A 22,528-nucleotide genomic window follows, 5' to 3' on the forward strand; every position below is an offset into this window, starting at 1 on the left:
ACATAACAAATAAAATGATTCCTTTATACTTAAAACCGTTACTGTGCTTTTCCTCACCAAGACTGAAGTCCATCACAAATGTTTATTGTAGTCTCAATCCCAGTAGGTTTCCAAGGCCTGGCTGCTGGATAAAGCCTTGAGCGGCCTGGTCTTACCTGATTTGAACAGGAGATTGGACTAGAGACTGCCTGACCCTTCTAACCTGAATTATTCTACCAGTCTGTGATTCTATGATGTGCTAGTATATAAAGTAGAACAGATCCAAAACCAGATAATTCCATATCCCATCTTAGTTTATTTCTGTAATCCCATGTTTAGGGCACTCTTCTAAGATGTGGGAGACTTTGCTCCAAACCCCCAATCAATGTGATGGCTTTCCTGGGTTCCCCTGCAAGGATGCAACTTGATACCACCTCTAAGGAAATTCAGCAGCAAGCCACCCTGTATGGGGGAGGCTTTCTCATTCCCTTCCCCCCAGCCGTATGTTCCTGCTGATTTCCTTATACCAGCAAGAGCAGCTGTCTGACCTTACAGCAAGCCAGTTCAAGGGGCCAAAAGGCAGGAAAAAAAACTCCACTTCACTTCTTTCTGTCAGTTTAGCTTCCTACCCTGGATTACCATGGGGCCAGACAAATGCCAAGTACAACCGCACAGGGGCAGGTGACAATGCGCAGCCAGCGTAAGAAGGAAAAGCAACTGCATCTTCCAGCAACCGCCAGCACCAGAACAGTTTAACTGAAATGGCAGGCATTTAGTTCTGCCCTCATACAGCACAGAAACCTATATACTTACCTGGTTTTACATAGTGCTTGGGAGTTCAAGATTGTACTAAGTCTATGATCCTTTTGTCTGTCTGGCCTTTAGGCTTCTGCCAAATAAGCGTAACTGATAAAATTAGTGACTAAACTGAGATGCACTGTCTGTTTATGTAAGTGATGACAGAAATCATAACATAAAGAATATCTCACTTCTAAAATGTGGTGACATTTAACAATTTGAGCTACATTGTTCAGCATTTTATGCAGGTATTTTTCCAAAAGCTTTTCTTGCAGCATGTAAATGCTCTTTTCAATTTGGGCACAGTAGATGGAAAAGTAATATGCTTAAGGTGGGACGTCTGCCTTTGATTTGACATATTAAAAAACAAGTTCATTCTTACATAATCAAAATAAAAGTTTTTATTCAGTTCATTATATTTCTGATTGGGTATTCTATTTGCCCAAATACTTACTCTGTGTAAAGAAATGTAAACCATAAATACAATGTAAGAGCAGCAAAACAAAACACACATACTCAAAACAAAAGCAGGGAGAACTTCTTTCTTCACTTCACTTCACTGTCCTTCCAAGGAATAGCTGTAATCAGTCTGTCTGCCAAATCGATGCACAAAGTCTGGAAGGGGGAACACTGAGCCCCATCCCACTTTGGGATTCATACTGATGAAATCCTCCAAGTTCATCTTGGAGTCTAAAAAAGGACCAGAAAAGAGAATAATATATTAAAGTTCCTGATGCAGCTTCCGTAGCACAGGTATGTATCTATAAAGAAAATGCCAGAAAAACCCTCTTTGATAGTTCAGTTCAAAATAGTGAAGAGTTCATAGCACACTTGCTGAGCAGCAGTCCAGCAAGATGCTGCAAGATTGTACGGTGCTACGGAAACATCTATTTCCAGTCTCTGAAATGTTGCTTTTGCCCCTGATCCCTCTCTCTGCCCATGGCAATAATCACATTACTGGATCAGTAAGCATCCTTAGTCATTAGAAACCAGCGTGTGTAGGAAAGGGTAACATGTTTCCCTGCAACAGCAGCCTAGAAGGGTTGACTAGTGTCGGAGAACTCGAGTGCAAGTAACAACCAACACAGGGAACTGCAATGCAGCAGGTGTTCGCAGTCATCTTGCATTTACACATATCTGATTACTCAAAGGCAGGGGAGATACTATTCCTCCATTAAGTTCTAAATCAAAGCCAACTGAGTCAGCTTTTGCACTGACTACAGAGGAACTGGATCAGAGCAGCAGTCAGAATTGGAAGTTGCTTAGTGTCTCTCAGAAGCGATGAGCCCCTTGGCAAACCTACAGTTTGTTACTCCCCAGACTGCAGTATTTGCTCTGTATCTGCTTTCCCTCCAGCCCTGAACTTTGCCCTCACACCAGCCCAACTGCAAGGCCAGAATATGCAGACTGGAGGAAACGTCTGATGTAACCCAGTCTACAGCTTAGAGGGATGCTCAGGTGAAGAAGGGCACAAACCTAGGCTGGGGGCAAGCACTTTTCTTTTGAATCCTGAACCACTGAATGAAGTCAGAGGGGGAAAAGGTTAACTGCCGTAGTTTCAAGAGAAAAGTAACCATGGCTGCTCTTTGCCAGGAGTCTGATCTGCTCTGACCCCTGTAGGAAAGGTAGAAACCATTCTGTCCCGTTCGTGGATCCCAGAGAGCTCAGTGGAAAGTGCTGGTCTGCAGTTTTAGGTTTAGGTGCCTTATGCATCCTTTTTCCGGAACTGGCCCGGTACAAGCTTTGCTGACTCAGAACCATGCTGATCAGAGGTTTCCGATTCCTCAGCCTATTCAGCTCTGACTACAAACATCCGTGGGCTTGTTGTTTTATGTTCTCACTGACGATCTGCACAAATAATCTTTTTAAATGTCCATTTCAAGAAAACTGGAAGAGAATGAGTTTAAAGAACAGAGTGGGAGAACCATTGGATTTACCGTGACAGCTTTCCTGCTGTACTTAAGTATTTATTTTAATACAGATTATTCATGTGCGCATTTAAGGATAAAGAACCAAACAAGAGTAGGCTCTAATGAATGGATTATAAAATCCATAGGATGGAATTTGCTTCAGCTGCAAAAAGCTTGTGTAATTAGGCTTACCATTATGGACAGCGTAAGTGAGGAAGGGAAGATGATGTCTGGGAATCCCAGACCCAGGAGTCCCAGCCATAACCCAGCCCCCAAAGCCCTCTGTTTGCACCACACCTACACTATGGCACAGCTTTGTGATTTGCCTAATCCCAGCTCTCGCCACTTCTGAGGTCTAGCCCCTAACTCTTTTCTTGTTAACCTGTTTGGGCCCTGCACATGGAAAATCCTTATGTCCAGCCAAGCATGGTCCTACTGCTGAAGTGGGTCTGGCAGAACGGGGCCAATTCCTATCTGTGTGGGAATTTAATATAGCACAAGCCCAGCAATTTGCTGTTGTAGCTCAAGAACAATTAGTAGCGCATAACAGCACTTGCTTACTGCTAGACTGGTAAGCCTGTTCTCCAGTTCCCAACTTGTCTTTTCCTCCCAGATGCTTTTGTTTTAAAATTAATGTTCATATAGTTTAAGATTTGAAAGATACATAATTCCCTGCTTTATGTGCACTGAGTGTAGCAGAATAATAATTTCATAAAACTGTTCTGTGAATGGTAAAGAAGCCCAAAGTGGGTTGTTCCAGTAGAGTTACAAACACAGCTGCTGCTGTTAACAACTTCAAGTTGCTGTCACAATGTCTGTAGGAAGTGAAATATTCTCTTAAATTCAGAAAGATTGTGGCAGAGCATAACACAGTCCATCAGAGAGGTTTAATGAAAGGAAAAATTGTTTCAACAAAGCAAACAGGAACATTCCTGTGAAGAGCGGATGGTCTAAGAACCGGTCAGTAGGTGGCACTGAAGCAGTATGAGAGCTATCCATCGGAAAAAACAGTGAGACCTCTCCCGTTTTATTCAATTCAGGAGATAACAAGTCTCTCTATGCCTCTCTTCTTACTCATGCGCTGTATCTGAATGCCATTCATGTTATGTTAGACCTTGCAGCTTTAGGAAACAGCTCAGCAAAATGCATGAGAACACCACGAAGCCCTCGTCCTGAAGCAGATGAAGAATGACAAACAGCAGAATTTACAAAAGAGACATTTGGATGCTTCAGTTGACAATCCAGGAGGATTTCTCCACAAAAGCAAGGAGGAGCATACTTTATAAAACATTTATACAAGGTCAAGAGCACCAGAATTTTTTTTTTTCTTTTTAAAGATTTACATTACACTTGCAGTCCTCCTCAGGTGCTGCGGCTATTATACTAGCTTGCATTTGTGCATGCTCAGAGCCAATGCTTCCTCTTCGATGAAACCCACTTTGTTACACACACACACACACACACAGAGCCAATGAGACCTAGCTGGCACATTCTGGGATATTCCCGCATAATTTTATTTTTTTAATCAAGTCTGACATCCCAAGCAGGGATGGAATAAAAGGCCACGCACTATCAGATGGCATTGTTAGCCATGATACTTGTGGCTTCTGCCAACAGCAGCTCGAAAGCAACGTTTCAGCCAAGCCTCAGCTTGGCTCACAAACCTTGGACTAATTCTGCATAACGACAGCTGCCGAAGGGCTGCTGGAGGTGAGCAAGTCCGAAACAAAGTCTCCAAGATCAGCTCTGCTGCTGCCTAACCTTGGGGGCACCTAAAATACTTAGAAAGTTGGGCTCTTCACAGACTTGCATAGGTGTCTACAGTTCTCTGTAGATCCCCCTCCCTTGCCTGAGGAGAGAGAGAAGTGTTTGGGCAGGCGGAGTCGGAAAGGCTATTAGCACACTCAGCCGGAAGGTGCTGTCCCCACAGCTGAGACATAACCGACTGTGCAAACCACCTTGGTCCATCTCGGTGTAAAACAAAAGCTGGTCACCTTAAATTATCTTTCACAGAAAGCGGCGTAAATTTCAGTGAGCCACTCACGGAATTTAAATACTTCTATCCTTAGTTGTACCTTTATTGCCTCTACCCCGACTTGATTCTTTACTTCCACAAAAGCTCATGAAGTAAGGACCTAACCTGACAGACTGGAGTTTTATTCTCAAATGAGAAGAGCAGAAGTTTCCCATGAAGTGCATATGAGCTACTTGGATCTGTATCAGTGCTTCTTTTTTGCTTTCACTAGGATCCTACCACCACCTCAGAGAGGAGATACAGAAAGAAACTGCAGACATCTGCCCGGCCTCTGCCTAGCAGCTTGCCTGTTACATAGATGTGTCACAGACAGCGCCTCCAGAATTTCTCAGATGTCCTACTCATGCTCTTCAAAACAAAAAAAACACCAAGTAAACCCCCATCATTTATGACTACCAGGGATTTTAATAATACTAAAAAAGAACAAAAAGCCTTTACAAATCAGTCCTGTCAGTGTGCTCCCAAAGACCTAGGGAGAACTGAAATTCAAACCAATGCTTTTAAGTGTTAGACCTGATGCTAACAGTTGTATATAAGCAGTAAGAGCATCTGTTCTGAGTAATTTTGAAATGCACTGTGCAAGCTGTATTTTACACAGGCTTGCAGTACGGAGGGCTGATCTCATCAGGACTCATGAAGTAAGGGGACTTAAAAGAAACCCCCCTGCTGGGCTCACCAGCCCTAGAATGATGAATCCGTGCACCAAATTGCATCTTCTTAATTTTTATTATTTGAACAAAATACCAGACTGGCCCCTGTTTTCTTTCAACTGGCAACCAGGTGGGACCAGGCAAGTCTGCTGCAGCTCAGGTATGCTTATTCCAGCAGAGCTGCTTTGAGAATAGGGCTAGGTGAGAAAGCACCGTGCACACAGTTAGGTTAGCCAGCTTCTCCTGGCACGCATGGCAGCAGAGCAGAACAGAGGCCCAAGCAATGCCAGAAAGAAACACAGAGGCCTAGCTCTGGAAAACGGCTAGAGCAGAGCCAGTTGCAAAAGGCTAACGCTTGGCATGTGAGTTCTGATAAGATATTGAGGAGTTTCAGGTTTTTTTATTCAGTCAGTTAGTTTGGTGTTGTTTGTGGGGGTTTTTTGTCTTAAAATAATGCTAAGGTTCTTAAAAAAAAAAAAAAATCACGTGGTTCCAACTTCAATTTTTTTAAGCATGGACTAGAATTTATAACTGAAGCTTATTTTAGAAGGTTTATTTTGCAACTCCATGACCAGCACAAAAACAGTTTAAGAATTATTCCTTTTGAGTTAATATTAAAAAAAAAAAAAAAAAAAAAGCTGAACTGGTTACTGATAGAGATTCCTTGATTCCATTCCAAAAGGAATGTCACAGTCATTAAACATTTCCTGGTATATTTCATAAAAAAAACCCCTATCACTGGTCCCAGCATCCTGTCCCAGCTCAACACTGGGTAATTACATTATTCTACCTATGGTCTTGTTTAACTCACATTTGACTTGGATACTATGGAATTTCCTTTTCCAAAGTGCTATATTCAGACTTAACAGCTGTCCTGCTCTGGAAGAGGCAATATTTTAGTATCGAGAGTAAACATTCTTGTCTTTTTAAGTTTATTAAAAGCTTTAAAACCCTGTGGGATAAGAAGAGCAGTGTATATAAATGTAACTAATATGCTTTAACACAGCAAATTGTAGCAACACAATAGTACCAGAGCACCGATTACCTTTAAATAACAGGAGTTCATGGACACATTTAACAGCACAATGCTCATACGTTAAAAAAGACGGACACATTTTTATTGCACTTTTTCAGCCTTCACGCTTTTTTTTTAAACATCAAAGAAGACATATAGCACACAGAAGTAACAGAAGAACCTTGTATGCTTTTGTATTGGGTTTGCCTGGCAAGGTTTTGGTAGCAGGGGGGCTACAGGGGTGGCTTCTGTCAGAAGCTGCTAGAAGCTTCCCCTATGTCCGATAGAGCCTATGCCAGCTGGCTCCAAGACAGACCCACCACTGGCCAAGACTGAGCTAATCAGTGACGGTTGGTAGCACCTCTGGGATAACATAGTTAAGAAGGGGGAAAAAAACCTGCGCACCACCAGCAGCAGTCAGAAGAGAGGCATGAGAACATGTGAGAGAACCAACTCTGCAGACCCCAAGGTCAGTGAAGAAGGAGGGGGAGGAGATGCTCCAGGTGCTGGAGCAGAGATTCCCCTGCAGCCCCTGGTGAAGACCATGATGAGGCAGGCTGTGCCCCTGCAGCCCATGGAGGTTAATGGTGGAGCACATATCCACCTGCAGCCCCTGGAGTACCCCATGCCAGAGCAGGCAGATGCTCGAAGGAGGCTGTGACCCCATGGAAAGCCCACGCTGGAGCAGGCTCCTGGCAGGACCTGTGGACCCGTGGAGAGAGGAGCCCATGCTGGAGCAGGTTTGCTGGCAGGACTTGGGACCCCGCAGGGGACCCACGCTGGAGCAGTCTGTTCCTGAAGGACTGCACCCCGTGGAAAGGACCCATGCTGGAGCAGTTCGTGAAGAACTGCAGCCTGTGAGAAGGACCCATGTTGGAGAAGTTTGTGGAGGACTGTCTCCCATGGGAGGGACCCCACACTGGAGCAGGGGAAGAGTGTGAGGAGTCCTCCCCCTGAGGAGGAAGGAGCAGCAGAGACAAAGTGTGATGAACTGACTGCAACCCACATTCCCCGTCCCCCTGTGCCACTGGCAGGGAGGAGGTAGAGAATTTGAGAGTAAAGTTAAGCCCGAGAAAAGGGGAGGGGTGGGGGGAAGGTGTTTTAAGATTTAGTTTTTATTTCTCATTGTTCTACTCTGATTTGATTGGTAATAAATTAAATTAATTTTCACCAAGTCAAGTCTGTTTTGCTTGTGACGGTAACTGCCAAGTGATGTCCCTGTCTTTATCTCGACCCATGAGCCTTTCGTTATATTTTCTCTCCCCTGTCCTGCCGAGGAGGGGAGTGATAGAGCGGCTTCGGTGGGCACCTGGCGTCCAGCCAGGGTCAACCCACCACAGCTTTTGTAATCATCTTCTCAAGAGCTTAGGAATTTGGCTACTCTAAATTACAGCAAAATAATAATAAATAACAATATAAATTAATATAATGCTATGATCTAAATGTGCCTCACAAACAAATTGATACTAAAACAATATGTGGTCAATTCTGTCAGCCATTAAATTGCAGTCACCTCTAACATGAAATATGTAAGCAATTTAATCTTGTGCAAACACAAATTAACATGGAAAGCAGAGTACTCTATCTAAGTGAAACAACAGGGAGAAAACAGTTATCTGCAATGGAATTTGGCATAGATGTGAACATTAATACCCCAAGCTCTTGGATGATAACAAAAGGTCTGCCACCCAGTTTTCCATCAAGTTTAAAATAAGGCGCTTTTATGCCTGATAAAACTGTGCTGAGACACTACTTTACCAGTCTCTAAAGGAATAGAATTACCAGTTCCACTTGTTGACAGCAATGTTTTCTAAACCTGTATGTTGGCCTGCAAGGATAAGTGGTCATGTACAGAACTGCATCACTGAAACACAGGGCTTAGATTCAGCTAAAAGTTAAAGCACGTGCTTGTTCCACAACAGTTAAACCTAGACTCCTCACTGACTTACAGCACTGTGCGCACTGAAGCATGCATCATTGTAAGATATCTCAAGTGAATACAGGGAAGAAAAAAAACAAAGCTGGAGAAACTGGTACTGAATGGAAGTTGAACTAAACATCCTGGATCTAATACGATTTATTCCTGTTCTGACCCAGATCTTGAAGCTACCAAGTGAATGACCTTCCACCTTCAGTGGGTGCAGGGTAACGAGTTTCCTTCGTCTGCAACATTCAGCCAACTGACCAGGAGACCAGGGCACATCAGTACAGAGCTGGAATACTGTGTCCAGTGTGGAGCTCCTCAGTACAAGATAACCCCCAAAACAGTGACATACTGGACTGAGCCCAGAAGACGAACATCAAGTTGTTTGGGGCGGGAGAAGATGGTATTCAAGGAGAGGCTGAGGGAACTGCACCTGTTCAGTCTTAAACAGAGAAGGTGAAGGGGAGACGTTTCTGCTGTCTACATCTACCTGATCAGAGAACACAGAGAAGATGGAGCCAGAGCCTTCTTGGAGGAGCATGGCAACAGGACAAGAAGCAAAGAACAGAGTTGGAACATGGGAAATTCTGATTAGATACAAGGAAAATATTTTATTTTTTTTTTACCATGACAGTGGTCAAATATTGGAACAGACTGCCCAGAGAGACGGTGGAATCTCCATCCCTGGAGGTGTTCAAGGCGAGACTGACCAGAGCCCTAAGGAACCCCTGTTTTGAGCAGGGGTTGGACTCGATGACCTATGGATGTGCCTTTCAGCATGGCAAGGTACAGAGCAAAGAAATAGAGCATGGCAGAAACTGAAGAGCTATGTATCTTTCACTATCTATTAACATTGCAGAGACAATCTGGAGGTTAGTTGAGACCCTGTGGCTGCTACTCAACAGTGAGGTAAAGCTCAGCCAAGCAAGAAAGATCAGGGGAGAGTTACAGGGTTTGCAGTGATGGAGTCATTCACTGCAGCTGGAGGTACATGTACACATCTGAAACTGTCCGAGTCATTCTGTAACTTGCTATCTGCAAGTAATGTTTCCTACCATTCTGATTTGAGTAGAAGTTTTCACTCCTGGTCTGGCCTGATCTATATTCCTCATACTTTCATTAGCTCTCAACTATCACAAGAATAAGGTTTCCCCAGGCAGAAAGTCCTCAGCAACCAGGAGGCCCCAGCTAACACTGAACCGGCCACTGCAGTCCAGGCATCCTCCACTCGCTGCACTACCTTTGTGTGCTGGTTTCGGCTGGGATAGAGTTAATTTTCTTCATAGTAGCTAGTATAGGGCTGTGTTTTGGATTTGTACTAAAACCAGTATTGATACACAGGGATGTTTTAGTTACTGCTGAGCAGTGCTTACACAGAGACAAGGCCTTTTCTGCTTCTCACACCGCCCCGCCAGCAAGTAGGCTGGGGGTGCACAAGAAGTTGGGAAGGGATACAGCCGGGACAGCTGACCACAACTGACCAAAGGGATATTCCATACCATATGATGTCACGCTCAGTATATAAACTAGGGGGAAGGCTGGCCGGGGGACCGCTGCTTGGGCTGGGCATCGGTCGGAGGGTGGTGAGCAATTGTTTTCATTTGCATCACTTGCCTTTCTTGTTTGTTGTTGTTTTCATTACAATTTTTTTTATTATTATTATTATTATTATTATTTTTATTATTATTTTACTTCATTTCATTTATTAAACTGTTTTTATCTCAACCCACGAGTTTTCTCGCTTTTACTTTTCCTATTCTCTCCCCCATCCCACTGGGGCAGGGGAGGAGTGAGCGAGCGGCTGTGTGGTGCTTAGTTGCCAGCTGGGCTTAAACCACGACACTTTGTATAAACCTTTACTGGAGATAAGGACCAAGACATAGAATTTAAGGTGCTTCATAACCTGGACTGTCTAGAGAACACCTAAAGCTTCACAATGAAGACTACTACACCTGTGCTCCTGCCCGCATTCATCATTCATTTCTACTCTAGTGTGAAACACCAAGCTTCCTTAGAAGCCAAAGCAAAGATTAAGAATTTACTTCCCAGCAATTTAAAACCACGATAAACTTGGACCTAAACACAAAACATGTTTCTTTGACCCTGCCTTCTCTAACATAAATACATAGCAGTACTGCATTATTAAAAAAGCAACAAAACCAAACATGCAGAGCAGTAACATGAAAACTCTTTCAAAGCAAAACTTCACCACACTTTTTTCCATCTGCGAAGAAAATGAGAGAACAAACAAACACACACAAGGCAAGTATTAGCCAGCTTGCCAAACACATGACTAGAATAAGCTGAAACACTGTGTGGTAAGAATGGTTTAAGGAGCTCTACAGAATAGAAGAGATGGCAAGTCTTTACTTCACTCTCTGCTTGGCCCAGAGGCTATTATCTAGACTATCACTGAAAAGAGGCTTAAGGCTTGGGGACAAGTTTGCTCACTTGCCAGTTTGCCTTAAAGTGTCCTCAGGTCCACACACCTGGTAGAGAAACCTCAGACATCTCATGCAGGCAAACCCAGCATGCTGAGCGGAGCCTGAAAACTTCCTCCTGTCCAAATAACCTGCTCTGGCAGGATGGGACCTGCCAGCTAAAGTGTGGTATCATCAGTGCGTTAAAAATTCACTTGGTGCCCCCTAAGCAAGTTAGTTGGCCTCTTTGCTTCAGTTCCCTGCTGTAACGAGAGAACAGTATTCCCCACCTCTCATTCTCTGCTCAGTTTACGAAGATCAGTAATTAATGTTTGATAATGGTAAATGCCAGGAGGCATGCTAGACTTTACACGCTCAGAAAAGGAAGCGCCAAATGCTTCATAGCCCTACCTTTTTTTCCACAGGAAATAATAAGCTAGCTGGATGTGCTTCCAGACACGTGCTATGGAAGCATATTTATTTCTTGTGTGCATCTTTGACTAGGTCACTCAACACCGTTAAGCAGGAAAAAGGAGCTCTGGCAGCTTACCTGCAGTTTCAATGCAAGGGTATGAAGGAGGAGGTTTCTGCCATTTCCCGTTTGCATCTTTCATATGAGATCTGTCTGAAGCAAACGTCTTCAAATACAAATCTGCCCGAAACATTCTGATTTTCCTAAATAATAATGCAACACTGTATCAAAAGATCCATGTATACAATACTGTATTAGTCACTCAGAACAAGAGACCCTTCCTCCCACCAAGGAGCATTAATTTCATTAAATACATAAATCAGCAATATTATGCCAAGCAGTTAACTAGTTAACAAGAAACTAGAGTGGGAAAGAAAAGGGCTTTTGATGACTAAGGTAAAGAGCTTTAGAAAAATAACACAGTGCATCTATTTTACTGGAGCATAGCAGAAAACCTCTGTCACTATGCAGCCACAAAGAGACCTTCAGCTTTGATTTCATGAAATAACATTCATGGTCTTTGTATTTTGTGTCATCACCTGCGAAATTCTGGATGAAGGCTGTCATCCAACCTAAAGGCCTCCACACTGTACACGTCAAAAGGACATGGAAACGGCAACACTGTGTCAAGGTCACAAATGAAGTTCTGCTCTCCGCCGGAAACATGAAGTAGAATAACATGGTAGTCCTGGGAAGAAGGGTAATTGCCGTTAGTTAAACAGCTGCTAGTGAGAAACTGGCAAAGGGAGTGAAAAACAAAATGCTTCCTAAAAGCAGAAGCTATAGATCCTTTCTTTAAATCCTGCTTTCTGCCCTTGAAGTATTAAGCCTGTTACACTTCTGGCAGCAGGAGAGAGATTTCCTAACGCCTGTCTCGCCCATCGTGCCTTTCAAGAAACCTTGGTACTCTCCCCATTCCTTTGCGGCCTCCTTTGGTTTAAGCCTGGACAGCTAAACTAAAGTGTACCCTACTCCTAAGAAAACAGCAAGTCTCTTTCATGTCCCACACCAAAGGTTGAGCGGGATAAGCATTTTTGTCTCAGACCCAGTCCTAAATAAAAGCTCACAACGCTATATGATGACGTAACATTAAAACTACCTAGTGATCTCTTCTAATAAGAGATGTTGTACCTGTTGCAGTAACACGGTCTGTGAATTTGAGTGCCGAGTGTTCAGCTGCCAGAAGCAGCTGAAAAAGCAGCAAATGGCTCAGATCAAGAGGGCCGTAGGAGTAAGACGAATTCCTGTAGTAGCTCTTGAAGCTGGGAAAAAAGGCCTATGGGCACTCTATCACACTTTTTCAAGGTAACTGTTTTGTCTTGACACTTGGGTTCTGAGGTGCAGTTTTACTCCTTAACGTTTAAGAAACATGGGTGTGGTGGAGGTTTGGAGAAATTGGAGTTCCTTATGTTAGGTGTCAGGTACGTACACAGCAGACTCAGGATTTCTAAAAACTGGAAACCATAAAAACACTGAATTTGACACCGTGTAATTCTTGACTAGATCTCAGCTTGACAGGTAAAGAGAAACTGATCGCCCAAATAAAGATTAGCCATAGCTTAGCTACAAGTGATTGTGCCTTGGTTACATTTATTACGTGCAAACAGAATTAAACCCCCTTTATATGTACTTGGTGCTTTAAAAGTTCCAGTTTCATAAAGCTGGAAAAAATCCTGAACTCAAACTTGAGGAAGGAATCTGACTTCAAAGCTATATGACCACTTTTTAAATAAGACTCTTCTAAAGTCACTTCTGAACAAAAGGGTCACCAGTGTTAATCACAGCTGGATGAAAACGTTAACCGAAATTTAACCCCTTCCCTCACGCTACATCTAGAGAAATGAGGGGAAAAAAACAGGGGGAAAGCCCAAGGAGAGCAATAAGCTTAAGTGAAATGCTATAGACTGCTCAGTGAAGCAAAAGACGCAAGAAACAGTCCTGCCGGTACATTAGGAACAAAATGAATCCTATCAATAGTACCAAGTCCATTAGTTGATAGAAATTCTTCAGTACTGAGAATCTACAAACGGCAGAACTGTTCAATACACGGCAGTAACAGTCTCCAATGATAGATCAGTAGGCAGTGATAAATATCGTCTATTCCAATAATAACCAACAGTGACAAATGACAGCAATTAAGGCTGGACACCAGGACACTGGATCCAGCTAAAGCACGCACAGGTCATCAAGGGTGTTGCAAGAGAGGACATAATCCAGAAGAGAGTCATAAGAAACATTAAGAGAGTAGAAAAGTATGCCTCACAAGGAAAAGCTCTACCTCAAACCACTGCTTTACAAAGACAAGTTTGGGGACAATCGTAGCATACACACACATTACCCAAATGTGATAGCAGAAGGCTCTTCAGTCTAGCAAAGATACAAGAGCCACTAGCCTTAAGTTAAAAGCAAATAATTTCAGTTACAAAAAATGGCATCTGCTTCTCATCGGCTTAGGGGAATTCATTTAGCAACACAAGTGAAACAGACTGCCTTGCTGGCAATATTTAAAGACAGCAACAAAACGGTTTTCTGAACGATGCGTGCTCGCTCAAACAGGTCGTAATTCAGGGCAGTCCTATAGTTTGCATCATGCAGGTTGTTTTAAACAGGGTTTCTTTAAGCAGAAGCTTTCTTTTTTTTGTGTGAAATCCTTCTAAGCAAAACCAAGCAAAAACCAGACTGCTGGTCAAAACCAACAGCACAGCTTTTAAAATTCCCCTCTTGTTCCTATATTTAATGGAATATTTGTTTTCACGTTACAAGTTTCGTAACAAAATCCACTTTTTATTTACGTAATGTTCATACGCACTCTGACATCCCCAGCATGCCCTCTGTACATCTCTATTTCAAAAACAAGTGGCACCTACTCCAGCTTGCGGACCAAGAGACATCTCAGCCTTCGCTGTTTTACATGACGACGCTTTGTGCAAAGTAAACTTCTCCATCCTTCTGTTAACTATTTAACCTTCCACAAAGTCCAAGCAGCTCAGAAATAAAGCACAAGTACCTACCAGACAGCGTTCACTACTGCAGATACTCTGAGCCCTTGTAGAGATCCAGAACTGCCTCCATTACGTGGTTTATTGAACTCGGTGTTGATCTCCAGTGCTGCACATCCTGATCTAGGGGAGAGCCGAGCATCAGAGCGCACCCCAAAACCCAGACACCCCCGGAAGAGTAAACCAGACACCTTCCCCAACTTTGCCTGCACATACACCGTACTGTTCCTCCACGCTCGCCCCACTCTGCAACGCCACGGGATGCGAGACAACTCCGGAGCCAGAACTTCATGGCTCGTCGGCTGCTGTCAGTCTGTCCGTCCGTCCGTCCGTCCGTCCGTCAGCCCGAGCGCCAGCGCGGGCAGCCCGGTGGCAGCGGACGGGAACTCGCCAGCTCCTCCGGGCGCACCGGGACTGAACTTCTTGACTCTCCCTTCCTTCCGACGGAGGAGTCAGACGGGTCTTCCTCCGCCCTGTGGCGAGCAAAGCCACGCCCCGGCTCCCGGCTTCACCGCTGGCGCAGGGCGGAGGAGGAAGGAACGGGGAGAGGAGATCGTCCTCGGACTCGGAGGGGTTCAGCCCCCCTGCGGGCCAGGGGAGGGGGGGCACGCTGCAGTCCGCTTCGAAGTGACGCCCCGGCTCCCCCCCGCCCTGGCTCCCCCAGGCAGCCCGAAGCCCGCCGCCCCCGGCAGGCGATGCCCCCCGGCCGCGGGGACAGCGCCGGCCGCTCACACGCCGCCGCCAGACAATAGGGAGGCGGGCGGGGCGCGGCCGGCCCACCGCACCCACCCCGCGGGCGGCAGCTGGGCGGCCGCCCCCGCCGGGCCCGGCTCGGCCCGCCCGCCCCCGCCGGCCAGGAGCCGCCCTTGCCCCGGGGAGGCACGGGGCGACGGGCGCGCTGGCGCTGCCCCGTCGCCGCCGGGAGAGCACCTGGCCCGCTCCCCGGGGGGGAAGCGGAGGCGTGCGGGGGGCACGCCTCCCCGGTGGGGGTCGCCTTCCCGCCTCCCGGCGCCGAGAGCCCCCTCTCCGCCCGCGCCAGCGGCGGCGGGAGACGCGAGCCCCTACCTGACGGCGCCGCTCCGCCTCGCCCCCTCAGCCCGCGCCGCCCGCCTGCCCGCCTGCCGCCTTCGCTCACGGCCGCGCCGCCATCTTGCGTTTCACAAACTACTGCACTTCTTTTGGGGCGGGGGGGCGGCGGGTGAGCCGGGAACTCCCAAGGCCGCCGGCCGCCCGGGCCCTCGCCTCGCCGCCGCCCGCAGCGCCCACTCGCATCCTCCCGGCGCCTCGCTGCCCCGGGGCGGGTGCGCGGGGAGGCCGGGCAGCGGCGGCCGGTGCCTCAGCCTCCCTGGCAGGGAGCGGGGGCGGAGCCGCTCCGCCGCCGCCGCCCCGCCCGTCAGGCGGTGGACAGCAGCCGGAGGGCGGCCCGGCCCCGCCGAGGCAGCGGCGGGGGACTGCCTTGGCGCCGCAGGCCGGTGGCCGCCGGCCTCTCCTCGCCCTTCGGCCCGGCGAGGTGCCGGCGCGCAGCGGTTGCGCAGGCGGCAGTTCTCGGGTGGCAGGGGCGCCCTCACAGCCCGCTCCTTCGCCGCCAAACTTCGGCTCCGCGCTAGACCCTCCCGCCACGCACCCAGACGGCTTTTAGAGACAGCGTCGTCTCTGGCCCCGTGAGGGGTTTTTCCGACGCCAGCCCCGAGTTTCTCTCAGGCGCCCTGAGCTGTCGCTGAGGGAGGACATGGCCGCAGGGTCCAGAGCCCCAAACCAGGGGCGAATGAGCACAAAGTGACGGCTCTGAGGGGAAAACCCCCACACCAGATCACCCCCCCTTTTTTTTTTTGGTTTAGTTACGGAACTTGGAGAACGGGGACCTTTTCCTTTAGTACATAACCTAGCTGTTGAGGCAATATTTAGTTTTGACTCCCGCTGCCTACTTGTCAAAAACGTTGCGTTTCTACATACTATTTCTTTGATCGCTGCTTGCCATTTTGGTTCAGACACTAGAATACGATTGTTTCCCCGAGGAAGAAAAATACAGGTGTGCCTCGTGGGAACCGTTAACAGTTGGTCATGGAAGCTCAAGATACACACAGCTACAATTTTTCTAAAAAACTGTATAGGTACAGTATCCTGTCGAGACTACTGCCAGGAAAGAGTTTGGTCAAAGCTTTGAAAAGCAAAAGTTTTGATTGCAGGAATGTTTCTGCTTCCTCATTTCCACACTGCCACTCCTGTTCAGTTTTTCAAACAGTCATCTTGGGGAACGTGGTCAGCAAACCACCCCCACAGTCCCATCGAAAATCGCTGACAGCAGTCAAGGTGGAGATCAAGTTGAGGAAAACTTAGGTTAATTCCTTTATTACCTTTCCAATGTAATACATTACATTAAAATGTAAATTTTCAATATAATTTTTCATCCTCCTGTGCTTGCCTTGGCCACATAAGCAATACACCTAGAGTGGGGTGTAGCTAGCTACACCTAGCTCATGGACAGTTCTTATTTTAAAGTCTTAAGGCTCATGCTGTTTTTTAAGTGTAAGATTGTTAATGATCAAAATTATTCTGTGCTTAAAATAGAGCAGACAAAAAAACCCAAAAAGGTGATTCATTTTTTATTAATACCCATCCAAACAATACAGATAAAAGAAAAAATTCTGCATAGTACACAGATGTTTGCACAAACACACTAGAAAGAAACAAACAAAGGAAACTAAAACATACGTAAGAAACTAAGAACAGAGGGATTGCACAGTTAGGCATTCAGCATCACCAGACGTTGTGTGTGTGAGGTGACATAACAGCAATGTATCATGCCACATACTCTATCACAACTGATATAAACTTTTATTCTCATAAACTTACACTTTGCCTATCCTCAATTTTTTGAAAAATAGCTGTCAAATTAACAGAAACATTTTCTCTGCTGGTTTGAAGAGGCATACATCTTCAAAATGGGGTATTGCTTTGCTTTTACTTAAATATACTTATCAGTAACAATATATTCACTTTTATGTAATAAACAGATGTAATTCTCCCCAGGTAACTAGAAAACTATTTACAATTTAATTCAACTACAAGCCACCTGACCTGCAACTAAGAATTTATATTAAAATGCAATTCTCTGGTATCAAGATTGTCATTATTACAAGCAAGACCCAACTTTACCTTAGAAAGTTACAGCAGTACATCTTGCTTTGTTTCAAGTTAGGTTTTTCTGACAGGCAAACATATGCCATAGCAAAAGTTCTTATGTTTGTGGAAAGAGTGTTTCTCCTACATACTTTCTTTAGGTTGTTAATTCTATGAAATCCACTTGAGGTGCTATCAGGTAATTAAAAAAAATTACCTCTGAACTGCATTAAGAGGTTTCTAAAGGATTTACTTTCCATATACCAAAATGAGATTTGGTTTAAAACCTTTATGTAATATGCAATTGACTGTACAGCACCACAAGCTACTTTAGAAAAATGTATTGCCACAAGCTGGAAAACGATGATAAAAGTGTATCAAGTTTTCAATTGTTTTCTTTTAAAGAGAGGTACTGAAATTATCTGGGAGATGTTCGTATCTGCAGCATTCCAAAGGCAATCACAGCAGTATGTCACATAAAAAAATATATATATAGGAGAAAAATATAAAATAAAAGCAGTTAAAGGACTTTATTTCAGCTTTCTTAAATTTCAAGGTATATTTGTTTAATGTATGTATAAATATATATGTAGAAGTAATCTTTATTGAATTATGCACAGGTAACAGCATGCAATGAAAAGAAAACATTAGAGTAGAAGTCAAGTACGCTGAAATCAAGTATCACTGAGCATAACTGAAGGCTGTAATTTCTTTCTTCATTTCCTAATAAGAAAAAAAGACAAACTAGCAGTCAGCATAAATATAAGCTTAAGAACCCTGTTTATTTCTTCATAAAAAGAATGAAGAATCTGTACATACATACAATTGTCAGTAATATTTAGCAAATACATGTGCTACCACCACCACCACATCTTTCTATACCCACTAGCTTCAAACGCATCCTTATGCATCCAAAACAGAGAGTAGGCTAGAGAGACTGTGTGGATCCGTATCAAGAGACTATGGATCTGTATCAACAGTGGTTTCAACAACTAGAAAGAGGAGACAGTTCCTGAAAAGCCACAACTAAAAGCTGGAAATGTTGTTTTCTGCACTCTGAATAATGACTTGTCGAAGTCTCTCTCTTCATACAGTAGAGCTTGCTCCTGACTGACCTACACAGTCGCTCTGAATAGGAGATTTTTTTTTTTTTGTTAAAGCTAAAGGTAGAAGTAGAAAACAAAGAAATCAAGTCCCTTTTCATTTAAGCATTAAAAGTTAAGTCACAAAAGCTCACAAACCCTGGGATAACAAACAAATCCCTTCTCATGCTAAAACACATCATTATCCTAGATGAGAGAAGGGCGCATTTTTCAGGAATGGCCTCCCCGAAGCCAAATAATCCTCACTGTTGCACAATCGGAACAGAGCATCTGTTCTAACTCTTCATCAGATGTGGAAGAAGAGATCGAGGTGACCAGGGCTGCAAAGAAGAGGCTTCCCCTTTTTTAAGGCAGACTGAGAGGCATAAAAAATTTTATCTATTCTCAGGCACAAGCGTCTCAAAGACAAATGGATTCAAGGATATTGAATCTGAAGACTGAATATCCAACCTATCTAAATCGACTCAATACTGGGAATGCCTGACTGGGACCACGGGTGCTTCTGGAAGATTTCTGCTGAGTTCTGACAGCTCAGAAATCTTCTCTTACAGGAAGAGATCACAGAATCTCACTCATTAGCATGAAACTGGCATAGGCAGAAATCTCCCCTATGTCAAATTAAAGATCATAGAATCGTTTAGGTTGGAAAAGACCTTTAAGATCATCAAGTCCAACCGTTGACCTAACACTGCTAAGTCCACCACTAAACCATGTCCCTAAGAGCCTCGTCCACATGTCCTTTAAATACTTGCAGGGATGGTGCCTCAACCACCTCCCTGGGCAGCCTGTTCCAGGGTCTGACAACCTTTTCAGTGAAGAATTTTCTCCTAATACCCTATCAAAACCTCCCCTGATGCAATTCGAGGTCATTTCCTCTTGTCCTGCCACTTGTCACTTGGGAGAAGAGACCAGCACCCACCTCCCTGCAACTACCTGAAAAGAGGTTGTAGAGAGCAATAAGGTCTCCCCTGAGCCTCCTCCAGGCTAAAAAACCCCAGCTCCCTCAGCCGCTCCTCATAAGACTCGAGATGCTCGAGCCATGCTAGTTAAAAAGAGATTCTGGTGAGACTAGAGAAAAACCTCAATGTCTTGTTATATTTCCTACTTAATTTCTTTTCAAGACTAGAACGACTACTATACCAAGTATTACCATGTCTGACTGCCTGTAAGGGGAGAAAGAGGAAGCAACAGACTGTGAAAAGCACCCTCCTTTCATAGCCCCCCACACCTAAAAAGGTTCTGGAGAAGGACTGTTTGCAGACTGAGGTTTACTGCTTTGAGAGGGCTGTGTGGATGGACCCACTGTCTTCAAGTTCAAGCCTTTTCCTGCTGAAACTGCCAACAATTATGCCAAATACAACAATGGTTTTGCAATATGGATAAATGTCTTCCAGACTGAAATGAAAAAGTCTTGTGACACAGGCGACTAAGCAGTAAAGAGTAATGCTACATAAGCGTGATGTCCAGCGTGCGCACATACATACGCATAACACACACATGCATAACAGTGGTAGAAAGTGCTATAAGACAAAAAAATTTACCTTCACTAATTCGGTTTTGTCGTAATCTTCCCGATGTTGGTAAATGCACTGACTAAGAACAGCATATAGTTTTTCCAAGTGAAATATATTGAAGTTCTTGGTTATCACAGTGACAAAATGCAACAGTTGCTGAGGAAAAAAATGGGAACTACAAGTTTAGAAGCGCGCAAGATCCTTTGAATAGGCTCGTTAGGTTTTCAGAAGCTAAACAATAACAATGCAACCAAGTGACATCTTGCTTTCTTATAATTTTAAATAAAATATGAGTGACACTTCAGAGAACAGATTAAATATCTCGCAAGATTTAACTGGAGAAAATGAGTTAATTTTTCATACTTCAGAAAAAAGGAAGGCTTACCTTTCAGACAATATTACTAATCAATCTATCACATCAACTATCATAATTGCAAATCAACTGCTTCCAGAACAGCAGGGAATGACACAATCCACTTTGTCGTAGAGTTGCTGCCGCAGCAAAGCCACTGTTGCATTTCATTAGAGAAACTGTTGCTGCAATGCAGGGCACCGTAAAATGGATCTTTGGAAGGCGGGCTACAGGTCTTCTAGATACAGCTGTCCCAGCTGGAAACAGAAGCATCCTTAGGTGCTCGCCTTTGCCCATTAGCTGAACGTGTACTGTGCCTACAACTCTGAACACACTGCTCAAGTGTCTAAAGCAGACCGGGAAGCAAAGTTAGATCACTTAGCTCCTACCTGTAAACTGAAGAGTGGATAAACTAGCAGAGTGACTCTGCCTGGAGCAGATTACTAATCTCTCACACAGTCGTTTCTGTTACCAAAGATGTAAATGTGATAATCTCTGGGAAAACAGCAGTAACAAGCTAGTGGCAGCACCTTCTTCCCCTGCTGCGCTGTTCAGTATCTGTGTTGTGTGAGGCTGTGTAGCTTAAAAGAGCAGCCACACCAAATGAAAATATTACTGCCTCACAAGTGCCCGTCATCAAGCTCTGCCTCCCTCAGATCAGCTAGCACAAAATTTGAGTATTCCCCTCAACTTCACTCTATACAACGTGCAGTTAAGACGCACAAAACCCATGCAGTGTGCTTTCAGCTGCTGCAAACAGAAAAGGTAGGATGTGACAGAGGTGTATGGTCAACATCCCATGTGAAACTGTTTCTCATTGCTGCCACGTAGATGATGGCATGCTCTTCTGTATGTTCATAAAGTTCTAGGACTGTTACCGAGCCAAGAAACGAACAACAACAACAACAAAACCCAAACAAAACCAAGCAGCTACATTTTGGAGGTTCACCTAGCTTATTCGCTGCCGGTGAGTTCCAAAGAGGCTCTCTGGTATGAGCGGCTAGTTCCAATGGCACCCGTGTTAATGAAACAAGTTTTCTAAAAGATGCATTTCATGACTGTAGCTCTCCTCATAGCTGAAACATATATAAGCTGAAACATATATATAAGGTCTCTACTGTACCATTTCTCCAGTGGACAATAACTTCATAGCAGCCTGACTCTATGAAAAACCTGTGTGGCTTCTCTATATACAGAGGCAGACATGAACAACAACCCCCCCTGAAATCTGCTTCCTTAGGAACCCAGCTTTAAAAAGTTAGTTTCACCTCTACAAATTAGGTCACAGCTTAAAAATGTGATGGAAATTGTGTTGACAAGCCCTTTCACCAAAGGGGATTCCTATCTGGTCACATTCTCCCCACACCAGGGAAACATCCATGTAATACTCCCTTTCTCATCATGGCAGGTAAACAGTAGCCCTGCTCTGCACTGGCCAACTTCCCGGACTCCAGCCTAGCAATTTTCCTAAGTTTGCTCACTGCAGTATCCCCTGAAGATCAGGTCCTTGTTCTACTCTCTCCAATTCATGGGAAGGAACCTCTTTTACCCCCTGCAGCTGGGCCCATTTTTAACCCTTTCCCCAACTGTAGACTGGGATAGCAACTTCTCTCCTACGAGGGACGCAAAAACCCTTATCACACTGTAACTGTATGAATGCAAAATTCTAACACTAGGTTTTGAAAGAATTTCAGAAAAGTAGGTATTAGTATTTTATCCATGATGAGCTTTACGTCAAGCTGTGAACTTCAGGTTTAAGGTCATCGCTGCTAGAAATAAAGGTCCTTTTCAGGTTCCTAATAAATGAAAACATGCAAAAGACAAAACAAAACCCCCAAATACATCATAAAAACTCTTAAGACATCAACAACCAACAGTGCTAGCAGGTTGTCAGTGGGCTGTTTTAAAAGTCACAGAATCACAGAATCACTAAGGTTGGAAAAGACCTATAAGATCATCAAGTCCAACCTAAAAAAAAAAAAAAAAAAACCCAAAAACAAAAACCACACAAAAACAACAAAAAAACCACACACCAAAAACCAACCCACGCAACACCACACAGCACCATGCCCATCAAGCCACATCCCACAATGCCACATCCACACGCTCCTTGAATACCTCCAGGGAGGGTGACTCTACCACCTCCCTGGGCAGCCTGTTCCAATGTTTCACTACTCTCTCAGTAAAGAACTTTTTCCTAATATCTAGCCTGAACCTCCCCTGGCGCAACTTGAGGC

The 22,528-nt window shown here is 44.6% G+C and overlaps 1 protein-coding gene and 1 pseudogene across 1 annotated transcript; both read right to left on the reverse strand.

The window, feature by feature from the left end:
- Positions 1–1,166: 1,166 nt before the first annotated feature.
- LOC132322102 (protein N-terminal glutamine amidohydrolase-like) lies at positions 1,167–16,574 on the reverse strand. Its single transcript, XM_059836325.1, has 5 exons — positions 16,557–16,574; positions 15,772–15,805; positions 11,743–11,914; positions 11,282–11,406; positions 1,167–1,467 (listed from the first exon to the last, which is right to left on the reverse strand). Exons 1-5 carry the CDS (start codon positions 16,572–16,574, stop codon positions 1,334–1,336), a joined length of 483 nt encoding a protein of 160 aa, XP_059692308.1. The 3' UTR covers positions 1,167–1,333.
- Positions 16,575–18,003: 1,429 nt separating this feature from the next.
- Positions 18,004–22,528, reverse strand: part of LOC132322103 (ATPase family AAA domain-containing protein 2-like) — a 33,614-nt pseudogene continuing 29,089 nt past the window's right edge.

This window comes from Gavia stellata, chromosome 3 (assembly GCF_030936135.1).
Source record: "Gavia stellata isolate bGavSte3 chromosome 3, bGavSte3.hap2, whole genome shotgun sequence".
Classification (NCBI taxonomy): Eukaryota; Metazoa; Chordata; class Aves; order Gaviiformes; family Gaviidae; genus Gavia; species Gavia stellata.

Coding starts and splice junctions, on each gene's coding strand:
- LOC132322102 (XM_059836325.1), bottom strand. Junction 11,915..15,771: donor TTGGCGGCGAAGGAGCGGGC/TGTGAGGGCGCC, acceptor GCTGTTTAACTA/ACGGCAATTACCCTTCTTCC. Junction 1,468..11,281: donor CCCTTGCATTGAAACTGCAG/GTAAGCTGCCAG, acceptor GTCCTTTTTTAG/ACTCCAAGATGAACTTGGAG.